Source organism: Xiphophorus couchianus, chromosome 22 (genome assembly GCF_001444195.1).
Source record: "Xiphophorus couchianus chromosome 22, X_couchianus-1.0, whole genome shotgun sequence".
Lineage (NCBI taxonomy): Eukaryota > Metazoa > Chordata > Actinopteri > Cyprinodontiformes > Poeciliidae > Xiphophorus > Xiphophorus couchianus.
The window spans coordinates 6,483,624-6,502,440 of NC_040249.1; the positions used below are offsets into that span (position 1 = coordinate 6,483,624).

General features: G+C 39.4%; 1 protein-coding gene across 2 annotated transcripts in view; it reads left to right on the top strand.

Moving 5' to 3' along the window:
• Window positions 1-756: 756 nt before the first annotated feature.
• Window positions 757-18,817, top strand: part of grid1a (glutamate receptor, ionotropic, delta 1a) — a 336,282-nt gene continuing 318,221 nt past the window's right edge. The window contains exons 1-2 of one of the 2 annotated variants that reach the window (XM_028007823.1): window positions 757-1,002; window positions 1,123-1,285. In XM_028007823.1, coding sequence (XP_027863624.1) covers window positions 832-1,002; window positions 1,123-1,285 — 334 coding nt within the window. In that variant the 5' untranslated portion in view covers window positions 757-831. The remainder of the gene's footprint in view (window positions 1,003-1,122; window positions 1,286-18,817) is intronic. The other variant, XM_028007822.1, reaches the window with a different exon arrangement.

Sequence of the window (18,817 nt, forward strand, 5' to 3'; positions counted from 1 at the left end):
GTCCCTGTTTACTTCAATCGTTCTACGGCGAGAGGGAAACATTTCGCCATTTGTTTACCAAGATATGCAGCACACACCCAGACAAATGGGAAGAATCGTTCGCCACTTCAATCTGTGCCATTCCCTGCCTCTCATGGCAGTTTATGAGGTTGAAGATGTTCATGCTTATGATTCCCGCAGAGGTGCTAAATTTGTAAATACACAATGCTCACCACCCTTACCAAAAAAAGAAACGACAAGAAGCATTTTCACAAGAGATGTGATGTTGGTCCTGCTTCAGTGTTTCAAATTAAAAATAGGGACATGTAATTCAATGAGAATGTAATGATTGATTAAAAGAAAACCTCTAAAAGTTGCTATATAGCTAGTTATTGTCAATCTTGTGATCTTTACAGATCCTCTGGAAATGTGATCCTATCTATTAAAGCTAAAGGAGTTGCTAACCTGGCGGTTTAAAGCCTATAGGTTGCTAACCCTGCTCGCCTGATGACAAAATGGAAAGATATCAGCAATGGTCTTAGATGCGTAACTTAGTCAGGGAGATCATTGTAGTATCATTTATTATTCTATGATATTATTTGCAAGTTCAAAAAATAGTACTTAAAGTTTCTTCATCTACCCTGCTGGTAGTAACAACATTTTCAGCAAGTCAGTGTTCTTAGGCCTTCTAACGAGCCATCATTGGATCCAGGTGCGTTAAACCAGGGAGAGAACTAAAACATGCAGGATGCCGGCCCTCCAGGACCGACTTTGGGCTATTGTAGCTTTTTATGGAGCTTAAGGGAGTTAATCTATGTCACAGTAGTATATGATGGATGTGTCATAATCCTGATGTGTGCAAGTTCTCTTCCTCGAGAGGATCTTTGTTGGAGGGCTTGGCTGGCTTGCTGTCTGCAATCACCTCATCAGTTTAGCGAGTTAAGGATCCGTTGGATGATTTATCCGGATGGAGTCGAGCCTTCTGGGTTCCTTCAGAGTTTAGTTTTGCCTTTGGAGCAAGAAGTATGTTTTATTTACCCTCCTTGAACTCAAGCTCCTTGTGTCCTCTGCTTCTCTCATCTTCAATATTAGTTTGGTTTCCATACTAACACATGAACCTTTCCTCGGACCTTTCCACGTCAGATTTCTCCTGGACAATCACTAGTCCCTCGGTTGTCCACTGCAGCTCTGAAGTCCCCGAACTCTCGTGCCTTCCTGCTCTCAACTTGGATTTCCATTCCCTTGTTGAATCTTCCCATCTCTAGCTCATCTTCTCAACCCACCAGGATCTCCATCCTTCAGCACAGTAAGCCAACCTTTCTTATCCTTCTTTTCTAAAGAGTCACCTCCATATTTGTCCTCCAGAGTTTCCATTTACTATTATGAACTCCCCTTTTCATTCTCTGCCCCAGTAAGTTATTCTGAATGTGGGTCAGGAAATTACATGGAAACATGAAAGAATAAAGCTCCATTTCAAACAAATTATCTATTATCAGAAAAAGCAGAAGAGACTCCATTGTTGGACTAGGCTTTCAGCTGTTGCTTGATTGTAAATGACTAGATTTGGTATCGGGGATAAAAGAAATCTTGATAGAGGCATTGTTTACATATAAAAACATACGAACCTGTCAACCTAAACATAGGTAGATGTGTCTTATTGTTTAAGTGACATCTCCTCTTAAATTCCTCTCCAAAAAGAGTCATTGTCTGGTAATTGTAAGGCGGCTTATAGGGTGCAAATTGTCAGGCTTTTATCTTTTATTCCCTTAACTGTTCATATCCGTGGTTCCCGAATAAAACCCCACTTTGGGTCACAAAACATGCTCCAAATGGGATCTTGCGGCGTTTTGTAGCCATCCTGTTGTTTTGAGTGCCTTCTTATGATGTTGAAGCGCAAGTCCCTGTAGAAGGTGAACAAAATGGGAACCTAAAATTAAAATTTTGCTTATCGTCTGCCGAGAGGTGCGCCCTTAAAGAGTGAGCAGCTGCTTTGCACTATTAGATCATTGAGTGTTTGAATCAGAGCTGAGTGGACCATGGTGGTGTTCTTTGTCCATCCAGGGTTGTGTGTTTCACAAAGGAACTGTACATGCTGCTGCTGCAACACAAGCCTCTGATGATAATGTATTTACTGCAAAGAATTTGTTCAGTTTGTCCACCAGGTCTGCTGCCACAGCCTGGTGTGTTCAGCGGCCTGAAAGGATGCTTGTTTGCTTCCCCAAATGCACATTTGCGATTGGTCAGGCGTACAAAGGATACACACCATTCGTTAAACATCACGGTGTGAAAGTGGCAAACAAAAGGTACAACCGTGTAAAGGCGCACGGGTAGCGCTTTAAACGTGAATTCACTCGGCCACGTTTATCTATTCAAATCGCAACAAACAAGCGCGCACTCTTTTCTGCCCATGTATGCCCATATAGCTGCGTTCGCGTAATCTCAGTCCTTGAATTGTTAAGTGGCAGAACAGAAAGACTCACCAGCCCATCTGTATTCCTGGGTGTGCGTGACCTGCACTCTAACGGATGAGCTTTTGTCCACAGGCGAGCCAGATGAGGAGCAGAGTGGAGTGCTAGTATTACTACCCTGCATTGGCACAGACTCTTGGTATTCCTTACCTCTAGGCTCAGCCGGCCTTATGTCTGTCTGTGGCAGCAGGGTGGAGTCGGATAAGGGTTGTGTTGGCTTGGTGAGATTTCTTGTTGGTGTGTTTAGAGCTGCCCATCTGTGTGTTTGCATTAAGGCCAACTTAGGCCATGTGGAGGTAATCTGCGTGTGTGTGTACACACAAATGTTGCAGGACTGTGTTGAAACGTCAAGTTGCTGCACGTTCCTACCAGGTTGATCTCTGGTGGACTAAAAACAAAAGATTTTCCATCAATTCCACACTTGAATTTCCTAAACCCTGTTGGAAATACTGACAAGAAAATCTGTCCTGCAATTGTTGACAAACTCGTCACTCGCCCATCAAAAATGTATTTTTCTCCAGCGCGCTTTACTGGAACTCTCTTATTCATCGAATAAGAGAAACCGTATTTATCTCCTGTCACAGAGGTCAATGGAAGTACAGAGAATATCTTGCAAGAATTTTTCTTCAAAGCTTTTCGTGAGTCCATTCCGGTATTATATTTACTCAATGTGTTTTTGAAATAATTTTATTATTGAGCCCTCATTTATTAATGAATGAAAACCAGCAAGGATTCTTGAACCCATCAGTTTCACAGTCCCTTTTTCTCAGAAAGGCCTCATTGCCTTCTGAACTGCCATCTTGTGTTTATAATTTATCGTGAACTGTGCACTCTGTTCTTTATTTATCCTCAAAGAAAATATTAGACAGAAAACAGATCTAAGTGGAAGACTATTTCTCTTTACCATGGTTATAAAGGAAAGCAGGCCCAATGCATCAAGCTCCAAAAACATTAACCGATACGCCTTGTATAGCACAATCAGAACCACAAACTGGAGACACTTGGAGATTATATCTCGCAGCTTCTTATTTCCGCACCCGAGCAAAAAGAAAAGCTTCACTGCCAGCAGAATTTTCTATACTTTCTCTGCTGCCAAGTACCACCATAGTGTTGAAATAACCTGAAACGTCCACAAATGCCACACAACTATTTGTAATTGTTTCCGCTTGTTTGCATTTTGCTTGCTCTAAGAAACCATATACTCTCATGAACCGAGCTGAGTGGCATTATAGCGGCAATCAGGAAAGATTAAATAGGTGTTGCAGCAACTTCAGTCGGCTGAAAAGTGACTGCAAGTTGTCTCAGCCATTAGTAATAATGGTGGTATACAGAACTCTGTCTGTAAAGTCATCTGCTAGTTTTAAAAAAAAAAAAGCAATTTAAAAAGCAGGAGAAGTTGTCTTATGATGCTAACCGTATCCCCCAGTAGTTATGGTTTTCTATGTGTTGTGCCTAAAGCAAATTTCTTCGGCTTAATTGTATATCCAGGCAAACACACTGAGCGGTCCACAGTATTGTACCCAATAAAGACGACTTCAGAAGATTACAAAAAGATCCTCACTCTTATATCTCTAATAAGAATGGTTTTACATCCATCCTTCCTTCCTTTTTTCTTTCCTTCCCTCTCTCCCTCCCTGTCTGTTTCACCCTATCCATCACATTGTTTCCTCGTTTTTTTTCTCTCACTTTGCCTGGTTGGTTTTGTTGCTGGAGATCTGAGTGATTAACTGCCAGTGTGAAGCATGTGTGGGCATGCCAGCCCATCTAGCAGAGTCCCCCATGGCTTCCCAAAAAAAAAAAAAAAAAAAAAAAAAAAAGAAGAGAAATCAAAACATCAGCCTCTCAAGCCTCTAAACAGAGTCTGAAGACCTGCTCCTTTTCCACTCTAATGGCCCCTGTGATACTTCCCTGGAGGTAATGATGTTTTGCGAGACAAAACTCTCATTGCAGTGCTGGGAGATGACAAGGCAAAAGGGCTTTCCTCGTTTAAACTGTGTTGCAGTGCAAGCTTTATTTTAGTATTGTGCATCTGCGGCGGTATAGTTCTCACCAAATGTGATTATCTTTATGTAGAAATATCACCAAGATGAAATAAACATCTACAAATAATCATTCTGCTCCAGCCGACAGACCGTTTTGGTTTTTTTTTTGAGTGGGATGTACAACAGACTGGAAAGACTCAGTATTTGCATTATCGTGCATAACTGAATCTATGAGTAATTTCAAAAGCATTAATATTAATTCTTTCCCTCTTTTTCTGTGGCATTGTGCCCTGCAAGACTTCCTTGCCCAGGGGGAGAACAGAGGCACACCGCGGAGAACATGCACGAATCCCCAACATCCTTGCAGAAGTGACTAAATCTTGCTTTGTAGAGTTTGACTTCAGAGTCACAAAGAGGCTGGGCTTCTGTGGGGAATGCAATAAGGCAGAACCTCGCACCATCCTTCAAATCCAGCAAAATGAGCTATTTTAGAAAGACGCTGAAATAAGTTGCTGAGACAGAAGGTGTGTGTTTGAAATGTGGGTTACTGATTCTTGTTTATCATACAGCTGAGCCAGTTTTTATGAGCAATGGCCTTTCCTTGACTGTTGTTGCACACTTCTTTATACGCAGAGGGAATCAAAACGCATAAAAGAGATGAGGACTATAAAGTCTGATTTTTGCAATTAATAAATGTGTGAAAATGTGCGTGGCTAGAGCTAGAGCAGCTCACATTTCTACAGTCACAGATATGTCTTACTATAATTACAAAACCGGAAGCTTATGTGATAGACACACAAAGTAAACGCATAATTATGAAGAAGATTAAGAATTTAAGTCTTGGGCAAACAAAAATCTAACAGTTTAGGGCATCTGTCTTAAACTATTATTTTAGTAATGGAATAATTATTCTAACAATTAATCAAGTAGTCGCAGTATCACTATCGGATATCAACTTCTGCACAAATTTTCATAATTGTGCATCCCAAACAATTACTTTTCTATAGTTTAGAAGATTAACCTGTTACAATAATGGCTCACCTTTTAAATGAACCTGGACAGAAATCATACAAGAATCTGAGATTATATTCAATTTAATAATAAAGCAGCAGACTCACAAAGACGCTTATTTAAAAAATGTCTATACCCCAGATTTTCGTTTCATATATTCATATTTCTGTATTCATATTCAGTCAATTTAATAGATGAACTCTCACTTTGTTCAACTATTTGTAGCTTTGTGTCCATGTGCGCGACTGGATTTGATGCCTTCATCACACACAGAAAAACATCTGACACCTACGTACCGCCATGGTGTGCTCCGCTATCCATTTGTTGCTGCCGAGATGGTTTGAAATTTATTTTCCAGTTCGTTAAGCTACACTTATGCTAAGCATCAGCTACAGGAGCAGGCTGTGCTCGGTCTATCCGCTCCACCTGTATAAGTACACCCGCCACACTCTTTGCCAAGGATGCATGCCTATTGGTCTCTTGTAAAACGATAAAAAATCTGGATCAAGCAAAGAAATCGCCCTGGATCAAACTTGAAAATTGGACATTATGACGCTAGCACTTAGCATTTGTCAACAACTCATAGGCGGAAGTGAGAGCCTTGAGCAACATAAATAATCACCTGGTTGGGACATGGTTCGCTGAGTAGTAAAACATAATTTAGCAAAGCTTCAAGACAGATAATTTGCCTCAAGAAATTTTAATAATAGATGTACTCGAGTAATCGTTACAGCCCTAATTCAATCCCCCTTTCAACTAGCTGGTAACTCTGGAGGAGCTGCAAAGATCTACAACTAGAGTAGCAAAAACTGTAGATTGACATTCCACATTGCATTATATTGTATTATGTTAAACTCACATAAGCTTAAAGAAATATGCAGATATGTGTAAAGAACTTTTAAGCATCATTGTTCATATAAAAATACTAATTGTGCTGTAGTGTTTGTGTATGACAACAGTATGAAAAGTGCAGATATGGTGGAATTTGCGGATAAAATAACCTACCATCATTGACATAAAAGACTTTTTCTAAGAACTATAGGAAACCTAATTTCCTGTTGTCACAGGACAGTAATTCTCCTGAGAAACCAGTGTGTCTACAACAAAGATATAAAAGTTGGAACTAAAGAAAACAGAGGCTGTGAAATTTCTTTCACTGGCAAAGAAAGAAGTGAAAAGCCCTGGAGGGTGAGGAAAAGTTTGTGGCTACGCTCTCAACAAAGGGTGGCTTTGGTTTGGGAATGCTTTTTTCCTCTGTCGTTTATAAGTGCATTATATTTGCTTTTGACCTGAACTGATTTGCTGCTGGACTGCTTTGGATTTTCTGAACTCACTGATCTGTACTAACCTGCTTACAGCTTTTATTTTGTAGAATATGTTTTTTGGTTTGTTTGTTGTTTCCCAGAACCCGGTCTTGGATTTGGGATTTGCCTTTAAGCCGATGGGACTTGCATAGAAGCTCTTAATTCTCTGCGAGAGTGTGAACAGTTCATAACTAAGCTTACTTTGGTTTCTCTTAAGTGTTGTCTTCCAGTTGCGTGGCAGCACTGTAAGGTTTGCTGCTTCCCACAATGCAATTTATTTTCAAGAGCTGTGCACAACTTTTATAAAATATGGTTTTAATATGCAAACAAGAAATTCAGGTAAAAACATTTTTTTTTTTAACCTTAAATGAAATGAAGCAGTCGATCCTCAACTAGCCCTGCCCTGAGTCTTTTATATGCATCTCCTGATCCAAAACACCTGATTAAAATGACTGCATGACCTCCTCTGATCCAGAAAAAACTGCAAAAGCCCGTTGATCACTTATTAATTTAAGTCAGGTCTTTGGAAGTAAGGAGAACCTAAAAAAATGCAGGACAGGGGTACTTGAGGACCAGCTTTTGGTACCACTGTAATAAAGAGATGAGCCCACAGGGGATGACATGCAGTTCATTTCCACAATAGTTCTTGTGCACAAACTAATTCCTTGTAATTACAACTAAAAGCTACTTAGCCACTAAAATTACAGTGTAAATTCGATTAAGCTGAGAAAAGAGTAATGCTTATTTCTATGGTAAATTCCAGAATTGGTTAAATATGGAAACATGCCTGTCAGGGACAAGTAAGCAGTGCAGAAGAAAAGCACCACAGTACTTATTGAGTTGAACAGCACAGCATGTTTCTAGTAGGATTACATAAAGGGGAAACGGTAAACAATGCAAATATTAGATACACAGATATTCAATGACATAACATAATAAAATATTGTGACAAAATCAACATCATTGCACATGACAGACATTTTCAGTGTACCACTACACCTAAAGGCTGATGTTAAATCAAAGCACAAGCTGTTTAATGTAACTGAATATTTTATAATACATTACTGAGGATGCTTTACACATCTTACTTTGGATATATGTGGAAAGTCCCTTCACTTTTAACAAACATTTTCCAAGATCAAGCAGATTATGTGCCTCTTTCATACACTTAAGTTGCAATATGATTGCCATAACTACCTTTAACCCTTCCCCATATTTATTAACATAGTAAATCCCAAGTTTTTAAGCACATTTTTCTTTCAGTTAAGCAACACTTAGTAACTCAAAATAACAGAATCAGAGATCTACCATACCCACCCACAGAGTGCATGGAAGATATTATGAAAGAACAGTGATGGCAGTATTTCTTTTTTTTTCACCAGCAGCATGTTTATTAGACCATGATGCAATGAGAAGACATGCTGCTTCTGAGTAAAGCAAGCCTGTGTTTGATAGGAAAAACTGTCACTCGACCGCTCTCATTACGCTATTGCCTGGCCTGTCAGCATCACAGGAGCTAGATTTATAATTTCACACTTGTTTCCCCACACAAATTGTGGAAAATCACCCAAGCATATCAGGGATGTCACCAGCTGAAGCCATAAGTAACGAGGATTTTTTAAATATTTTTTTTGGGCCATAGAAAGAATAAAGTTAAACTGAACGGCGCTTGAATGACGAAACGGAGTTCGTTCTGCAACACTGGTGTTGCTCTGGCTTGTCGTGGATAAAAGGTGGTCAAACTGAATTGCTGGTCTCTCTCCGTTTTTATTTTCTCTTGTATTCATGGCTCATGACTGCAGGAATGAGACCCTAGAAATGAATGGGTCAAAAACTTTCTCAGGATGGCCGAATAGATCTGCTGATACTCTGTGCTGGAGAATTCATCTTAAGGCATCTGATCAGGATGCCTTGAGCTACTTGGGCAGATCCTACGGGGAAGATACCCTGGGGTAAACACACAACAGTTGGAAGCGGTAAATATATACATGTTGTGTCTGTCCTGGGATGCCTTGGTTTCATTTGCTGTTCAGAATTGGCTTTAGAACATCACATAGCAGAGGGATGTAACATTTTTTTCTGCAGGTTCATTTTTTTTTATAAGAAACAACCAATTTAGGTGTAACTGCAAACATTTTTGTCATTTAAGCCGCGCATCCACACGGATTCGGCAACTTGGGAGACCAGAAACAATGATTTTTGAAACCTGGTTTCAGAGCAGATGCATTTCAGAATGTTGGTTTCGTGTTTCTGTGTAGCCATGCGAGAGACGTACCTTTTTTTTTTTTTTTTTTTTTTTTTGGAGTCAAAGGTCCAGCTCTGTTTCTATTCTGCATGCGCCTCACTTGCATAAGTAAAAAACATGGCATTGCTCATTCTGTTTTTTATGTGGTTCTCTGGCAGTGTTACAGTGCCACCCATTAGCCTGGCGTACCTACTGCACCATTTTCTGTGTTTCATCCTGTCGTGTGGTCGCAGATTTTCTCTTAGGTTGTTTAAAACAAATTGTCCCTGCATGGTATCGTGTGGCAGTGGCTCAGGTGGTAGAGCAGGTGGCTGTAACCTGGGAGGGCAAGTAGGTACGCCAGGCTAATGGGTGGCGCTGTAACGCTGCCAGTAAAACATCTGCAAAGTGTGCATGCATGCAATGACGCAGTTAGGCTGTTTGCTGTTCTGTGGCATCTTGAATAGAGAGAGGTGTTAAAAGGAAAGCAACAAATGCATATCCATCCCTGTTAGCATTTAAAAGAAATGTTTATGGGGAATGGCTCATGCAGAGAGAGAATGGCAAAACCCATGGCAGGATTCATTTACGTGAAAAAAACTATTTTGAAATGCAAGAAGCAAGTTGACCCAGTAATACACATTTTAACCTGGAGGTTGAAGTAAAACAGCACTTTTTACTGAAAGCCCATCAATGCTACAGATTACCGCAAAGGTTCTTTGACCATTGAGAGAGAGACAATCAGGAGCGGCCATTTCAAATCTGCATGCTAGCTAGCATGCGACGTGCTCCAAACAAAAGCAGCGCAGTAGAGTCATATGTGTCTAGCAGAGAAACAGTGGATCATTAAGGACTTAGATTTAATTACAGATCAGTTCATATGTATTGAGGTTGGTGTTGATGTTTACGTCATCAATCGATTAAGATTTTGCTTCTTAATTGTAATCGAATCAATTTGCTAAGTGCCTAAAGATTTCCTACTCCACCTAATCATAATATAATATAAACCAGTGCAAAGCAATGTAGACTGACCTATTGATGTCCTTAATTTATTCCACTGGTAATCAACCTACGGCAATATAATTATAAGCATTTTCTGTGTGTTTTTATAAATTAAGGGCTGTTTGCCAGTTATAAAGCATTTTAAGCTCACAGGTCTCCTGTGTTTGTCTATTGTTTTTAATCCATGCATAGCTAAACACATTATGATGGTTAATTCAGAACAACAATTCTCTCTTGCTCCCTCTAAGCTCCTGCTTGGATAAAAAGCGCACGGTCGATTTTACAGAGTTCACTTAGAGTGTTTGCATTTTTGCTGGTTTTATCCCCTCCAGCCCTGGTGGTTACACCTGAACCCGTTAAAAAATAATCAAGTGTATATTTAGAGGACAAATTAAGCACTCAAGGCAATGCATATCCATTTTCAGCTTCGAAACTCTCCCGTATCTTCTCTCTGCTTCTCTGCGTTCCTCTCCCTCGTTCGTTCTGACTTACCCTCAAAATCACACCGTCTCTGCTGCCTCCAATATCGTTTCTCATATTCTTCTCTGAATCAGGTTCTGACAGCTCAGACAGAGAAAGTCTAGCCGTAGGCGATCAAAACACAAATCCAAGTAGCACATTGGTCAAAAAAAAAAAAAGAGAAAAAAAGTGATTCCTGGGCCTGCTTTTTGCCCATACACATACCGTTCACTGCAACTCGAGCCTCATGGAAATGTAATTTCTAGACGAGCTTAATGGCGGCAGCAGAAATATTTCAGAGAATTTCTTTCTGTGTCCAGACTTGATAACAGAACCCTGCTCTTTGTTCCCCCTGGACTCCTCATGAAAGCTCCCAGCCATCCCTTATGCCACTGGTAACGTGGGAGTTTATCCATTCCCAAGTTTTTAGAAGACAATAGTAATCTTTCAATTTGCAACTCTCATCGTCTAATAGCTCCCATTTCTGCCTCACTGTCGTTTGGGGCGTGACCCGTTCAAAATTAATTTTCCTCATGTTTATGAGCAGTTTCGTTCATCTGATGTTCAGAAACCTCTAATCTCTCACTCTTTCCCGCCCACGCAGACACCTGTTACCGTTTACGCTGCCTACAATCGGGTTGTGGGATGTATAATCTCCAGATCCTCCTCCTTGCTACCCAACCACCAGCACAGTATTCCCGCATCTGCCTGCTTGTAAACCTTTATCTCATTTTTCTGGCAGTAGCTGCAGATCGACCTGCCAGTCGGTTATCATGTGGTTTCTCTCCCCCAGCCGGCCCTCCTTGGTGTTCAAGTGGCTTCTTTGTCATGATTTATGTAATCTGTGTTTTTCATGCGAATGTCCCTCAGCGAGTCTGCCCAAGTGGATCTCATTTGTTATTTGTGGTCGCCATGGCAGCAGCAGCGGTGGCAGAAAGCTCGTACCGTATGAACAGTGACCGACCCCTGTCAAACGCTCATGTTGTGGTCTGGGAATGCATGAGAGCACTCCAGAATATATGTATAAAAAAACTGAACCCTTTCTTTAGTTGAACACCTTGTCTAGGATATGCAGTCTCCATAAATGTGCAGATATTTTCCTCACCCGCGTGCCTCCCTTCCACGTGAATGCACAATGTTTCCTGCGCTAATAATGTTCATTTCTTTTAATTATCCTCTCCATCAGAGCCGCAGCTCAGCAATCAGCCACAGGGCCGTGATTCTCAGGGGACCACCCTGCCAGCCCCCCTGCTGGGAAACCGAATCTAATTTTGAGCCTGTGAGATGCTCAGTTGTTGCATCTGACACAGCCAGGGTTTAGTGACAGCAATACTATCAAGAAAGTAGGACTGTATGTGTATCAAAAAAAAAAAATACTGATACTATTTCTGAATATGATTAGCTTACATTTGTCTTACCATTTTTTTTAATCTAAATGTCCCAAACAATATTTGTGAGCTGTAGAATCTCAGCCAAAAAAACAAAACAAAACAGGTATGATAATTAAGTTAAGTGAAATTCTGTTCAAAAGCTCAAAAACAGCACTGGCGTGCAACATCTATATGCATGGCACATAAAATACCAAATATTGGTTTCAACTGGCCTTTGCAACTGCAGTAATTATTTTTGTGATTCGATTTATTCGACATACAGCTCTTCTACAGTGAAATAAAATACTGAAAGCAGACATTTCCTTCATAATGTAATTATTTGCATCAAAGTGAGCTATATTTCTCTACGTCTCTGCAAAGACGAGCAGATATAGACGATGAATGGATAGGTGGGTTATCTATGTACTTTAATTTATTTGAATATAATCAACAAACACTTTGATATTCAATAACTGGGTTTAAATCTTGTATTTGTTCTCTTGCTCTAAAAATTAAAGCAGAAGATGTGAGTTATAGAGGAATTGAAAAGGGAAAACATATAAAACAAAAAGCTGATTTTGTCAGTAAAAAAGAAAAAGGTACGATATCACTACAAATATACACCTGTACTTCAGGGTCTATCCTAAAAACGGCTCCTCCCGATCCTGTTTCCTGTAGTGGAGCTGTATCGGCACTCTTCTATTTCAGTGTTGCTGTTGGTTCATTGGTTGTTTAACAAGAAACTAACAGAGAGCGCGCCGCACTGCGTGAAATCACAAATCAAACACTTTTTATTAAGGTTGCCTCAGGAATATCATAATCATCCATGTGAGCTTGGAAGTTAATTAAATCGGATTTACTCAATTCCACTGTGAGAACTTGTTGGGTCGAGGTGAACAGTCAACATGCACAGATTTGGATTTTTCACAAGGTGCTCCGAACGCTTGGCAGGTTTCAGTTTTTTTAATTCAAAACCGGTCGAGCCCGGGGCTAATCGATATCGGCCACACATTCTAAATCACTGCGTCAACATCACCTCACAGGACAACCTAAAAAAGTGTTTTTGCTTCACCTTAAGCATTCTGTTTTCACAAAGTACAGGACAGGTTCATCTAATAATTAATATTGGACGGATCTGAGGTGATGGCAATGGGCTAGCCTGTTGATCTCCATGGTACTCTTTCCAGAATTAAGCTATGAAGGTTGTCATGAAGGTTCAGTGCCTCCTAAAACTGTACGCACTCACTCTAATAAATCATCTCAAAAATCAAAAATCCCTTAAAGTGAGACATATCCGTTACAGTTCAACTGAAAAATAATTCAGTATGGAAGAAAATTAACTCAAAAGAATGTATACAGGAAATTATAGTTGATTTCAAAATTCAGTCTTACTGATTTTACAGCTGCAATCAATTCTGGTAAATCCAATTAACTTGATAAAATGTTCAGCCACTCTAGCGCAGAGGGGATACAAAAAATGCCAAACATGATCTCATACAAAGGTATAATAAAAGTAATGCAAAACAAACAAAAACTGATCAGTTTCCCTAATTCTATCTTTGTAAGTGCATGTTTGAGTAAAATGAACATTGTTCTTTTTTTCTACAAAATTCCAAGCAAAATTTTGTATTTATTTGCAGAAAATGAGAAATGGTCCCAAAAAAAAGCGTTACTTTCAGAGCTCAAATAATGCAAAGATAACAAGTTTATGCACATTTAGAAACAACAATATTAATATTTTAACTCGGGAAGAATTCAGATATTAATATTTGGTGGAATAACCATGTATATGGTGAGTTTCCATGGTCCATCAAAGAAAGATGGTCAATAATTGGAAGAAAAAAATGTGACACTTGGAGAATAATAATAAGACACCTTGATGTTGCTGCAAAGGTAATGAGAAAGTAAATAAACTGGAAGCTGCCAAAAGCTCAACTACAACATGAAGAAAGGAATTCCTGGCAATTAGTAGTTATGCTCAGCATGTGGCAACCATTTTGTGTATTTTTCAGACGTCTGAAATCAGGAGAGCGGCTCCAAGGAAAAATGCTCTTTCATTCCAAAGAAAACATCCACGCTTGACTAAAATTTCATAACTTTGTGAGGCAACGCACTAAGTTCTGATGAAAGAAAACTTGACCTTTTCGACTGACGGTTCCGAGGGACGTTAGTGTGAAAACGCAACACTGGACCTCATAAAACGAATACGATGCCCACGGGAAGAGAGGCTTGGCAGCATTATGCTGAGTTGCATTTCTTCAGATGGAGCCTGGGGATTTTTCCAAGGTGGATGAAGTCATGAACAGTTCCAAAATACCAGGTGGCTTTTGAATCAAAATCGCAGGGGGTCTGTTTGAAAATTGAAGATGAAAGTGTTAATTTTTCAACATCACAGTGTGTCACCACATCCTGGTGAACAGAAGGACGGCTGAAGCAGCGGAAAATCAGTTTTGAAACAAAACGGTCAGCCTGGAGCTAAATCAGAGAGAAAATCTGATTACAAAGGAATCCCTCACAATAGAAACATTTCAGAGGTAGATTCTTGGAAGATGGAGTAATCAATGTGGTGGCATGTTGACTTTTGCCCCTGTGAAAAATTAATTTCATTCTTAGCAAAGTTTTGAAGTGATTTATCATCGTCTCCATTTTTTTGTAAATGAAAACCTGGCACGTTAACAGATTTGTGCACACTTGCGATCATAACATGTGGTGAGAGAGCCGGTGGAAACCCGTTTATTTCATTATTATTCAAAGCAGAGCTCAGCCTTAGACAGGTAGTCGCAAAACATTAGCAAACAGAAGTTTGAACAGTGCATCTATAGTGGCACAATGAGTCTTGTTTATGGGCAGATGTATTTATTGGAAAAACTGCGAGCAGGTGTGCAGGCTGGCGGACGGGCTTAAACAAATGGCACACAGTAAGAAAGAAAAACATAATGTCTAAATAAATACGTCTCCTTGCACATCTCTTATGGAAGTTAAACTTTTATCGTTCTGAGTCCACAGGCTTGCACTTTCGTATCAGCAGTATCAAAATAGATTGGAAACTTATGGTTTTGGCAGACTTCCTTAAGCGTCTTGCTGTCTGTCTGTTCTCAGACCAGGACATGTTGGATGTTGCTTTGATTGTTCCCCACTTGTATATTTTCTGGCCGATTTTAGATTCTTTTAAGACCTCTTTAAATCCCTTATCAGACTAAAGAGGTACCTCAGTCTTCTTTCGCAAGATCTTAGATCTCTGCTCTTTTGGTTTCGGCGCTCACTCCCACTTTAACACTGAGTGAACACCATAGACGTGGTCTTCAAACGGTTTGCACGTACTAAAACAAGTGCAAACTTTATAGCACGCGCAAACCTGATATACAAACAACATTCAAACAGGATTGAGTTGGCAAAATTAGGAGAAATTAACAATAAATTTAGTGCGTCTGCCTTTATGATTATGCAGAACATATACTGATCATCAGAAAGGGTTAGGTTTAGGGTAACCCTAACTTACCAACTGCAGTGAGATTTATCAAACCCGAACCAGATTACTAGTTGCTGCTTTTACGTTTGAAAAGCAGGTGTAACTGGCTTTTTGTGGAGATTCCTCCTTCAAAGTTCCTGAAGAGGATGTGGGAAGGGGGATTACAGGCTTGTATGCAGCACATGTTGTAAATTATGGGCTTACTTTGTTTTTGCAATGTTTGGGTCAAACAAATTATGTCCCTCATTTCCACTTGTCACAGAAAGATTGGAGGTAAGATTAGGCCAACGGGGTTGGAGCGAACGCCCCGGTGAGGAGCGGAGGAGTTGCAGATTTAAATGCTGTTTAAATATTTATTTTGATCTCAACGCTTCTACTGTTGCGCTGCACCATGTTGTATACTTGCAACATATTTTTATTAATATTAATACACAAGAATAATGACTTTCTACTTCTTTTATGGCCACTTCGCTCTCAGACACACTCTGTGTTGACACTCAAAATCCTCATTAAATAAGACGCTCTGCACCACTTTTGCACGTGCAATCGAATGTTGTATTTGTCGATTGAATACAACACACCCTCTTAATATGCGTACAATGTTTTTCTTTTTTTTTCTTTTGGATAATGCAATTTACCACGTATTTGAAATCTTTGTAGACCAGGATCCGTGAATGAAAACATCTTTCAAAATGCTGAGTAGTAGTATGCATCCCCACTCAGCATTATGAAATTATCCTAAGATCAAAATGTATTAGAAAACACAAGGGTAGCACTTGCCCTGGTGTTTTTTTTTTACTGTGAGGTTCAGAGTGTCTGTGGGTGGGTGTGAATGTGTTAGATTGACTATAGACTGGGAAATGGTTCAAGGTAAAAGCAATCCTTCATTCATACAACTTGCTGGAACAACTCCATGAACCTGTTAGGATAAACGGTAATACATCATGGATGGATAAATGGATTGGAGGAGAAGAACTTTCAGTTCATCTGTTGAAGAACTCCTGGACATATTGACATGCTTTTTTTTCTTTCTCAGTTTGATTTTAGCTTAAATATTTTTCTTATTTCTTTTTCTGAATTTTGATGTTATAAAAATGTTAGATATGCTGCAGCTTTCATCAGTTGATTCTGGCAGAGAGAAGTTGTCTATATTTTGTTTTTTACCAGTTATTTCAGTCAAATGGTCAACTTGTGTGCACTGAAATGTTGAAAAATTGCAAGTTTATGTTTTTAATGAGAAAGTACACTCTCAAACAGGGTTAAATATTTACCTATAAAACATGCCGTCTCAGGGTTGAATTGCATTCCCAATGAACAACTTTCACTATGCATTTAAAGATTTCAGTATTCCAGGAACAGTCACTCGATAAAAGGATCAAATATAAAAGGTTTAAAAAATATTTTTTCTTTGGACTTTGAAGGAAAGCAGTTTGTGTGAGTGAAAGCTAGATGTTTGTGTTCGTTCCCTCTAGACCTTCACATTATTGAGCATCTTCCTTACATTTTCAGTGACATACACAGATAACAGTGTTAAGTAAATGACAATCAATACAGGACTTTGTGTGCATGTAATATCCTTCATGTTCAGCTTGATGTAAATGCTAAACCTGGTTTCCATCCATTGAAACATTCTGTGGTGTCACAAATGCATGTATAAATTATAAATGTAATTGTGCCAAGGTCAATGATAACCTTTGCATAACCTTTGTCTGCACTATTAAATATTCTCTCGCCTCACTATACTGAATGCTTGGTGTGCTGGACGTCAAGGGGATGTAAAAGCTACTTCCCATTAATTCAGCTAACAACCATGGGAAGACATTAAAGCACACTTTAGGGCACCTATAGACTACATGTACCTCAGCGCCACCTAACTAAATGGCACATTTATCAAGTGCCACCATGCCTCCAAAACATTTCAGAACATTACTAGAACCGGACTTGAAATGTCTGCTGCCTTACAGACCTCTCAGGTCTTCTGGTGCTGGTTCTGCTCTGCCTTTAAATCTAGACTAAAAACCCACCTGCTTGTAGTTGCTTTTGAAACATAATGGATTAAGAATTTAACAATGACACTTGATTAAATGTAATGTTTTGATTGTTGATTCTCTGTTCTTTGAACTTTTGGCTCAACATGGTCAGGCGAAGGCTAAGTAAAAAGCAATCGTAACCAACACCCTTCATCTCAATGCAAGGGTGATTCATAAGCAACGCAACAGAACAATGCCTTTTCCAAATGGGCTTCTTTTTTTTTTGCCATGTTCAGACCCATCTAATAATTTTTTTTTTTCAGATATGCCAAGATATCACAAAAATAGACTGAGATCAGTTTATTTTGCACATGCCATCTCCAATTTCAGTATTTTTTTTTCCTGTGCTGTAGCTTTAAATATTCTCGTAGCATACAAACACATCTTTCCGAAAGAGCTCAGTGATGGTTTCTCACAGACAAAGGCTTTTCCAGGCAGGCTCAATCAGATGTGAGTCATTTTACACCGGGTAATAAAACACTTTGGAGTGGCCACTTGTGATCACAGGACCCAAATTGCATTCATTAAAAAGAACATTTTCATAGACAGACATGATATTTTACATCTACTTCAAAGTGACTTCAGTCACATTGATAGCCACATTGTAACATCTAAATGTTTTTGTTATGTCTCTGCAGGGTTGTCTTTTATTTTTTATTTTTACTTGCTTAGAAAAAGATAATCTAAATTAGCCCTGTAACACAACCACGGCTCCAGCACAAATCAGAGTATTCTTCTTTTTCGGCTGCGCTCTGTGTGAGCATTTAATTTGATAAAACTACAGCTTTTAAACAAGAGTGCATGCTTGTTTTGCCTTTAAACGTTGAAGACTGAAATCCTGGCTGTTGAACTTAGAATTTACCATTTGTGTGGCAAAGTGGATGTTGCTACACACGGGGTGAAGCTTGCAACTTGACACGGCTTCGCAACACAAGCTTCAGGTTGAGAAGACTGCACTTTTACACTTGTAAACAAGCAATAGGATTTCTTAGTTTTAAAAACAGCTAACTACTGCAGTTAAAGTGTATGCATATTTATACATGTTCGAAACGGTCAAAGTATAATCATCAGCATAGCATGTAGCAGGCTCATCATGGAAACAGCAGAAGCTGCAGTTGATGATGCCTCTGTTAAATGGCGTTCCTCTCACTGGCCACTTCAAACTCTCTACCATTACACACATCGTTTTGTGCAGGATTAACGGATTTACTCAAAAACATTGACACGTTTTTCGCTGACACAAAGTCAGCCTCTAAAATACGGAGCTGCGCAGCCTGAACCAAAGTGATGCCGGCATGTATGTTATCGTATAGCGGAGGTTTGTAATGAGGGAACGAGACTACCCAGAAGACGCTATTAAAAAATGATGTTAATGAACCACTTTCAATAGATGAGCTCACTGACCACTTGGCTTATTAATCATTCATAATTAGCTCAGAGTCAGCTGCTAAATGGCTCATAATAAATAATCAATCATGCCATCTTTGCTACCCATATATCACTTCTAATTTTATACCCC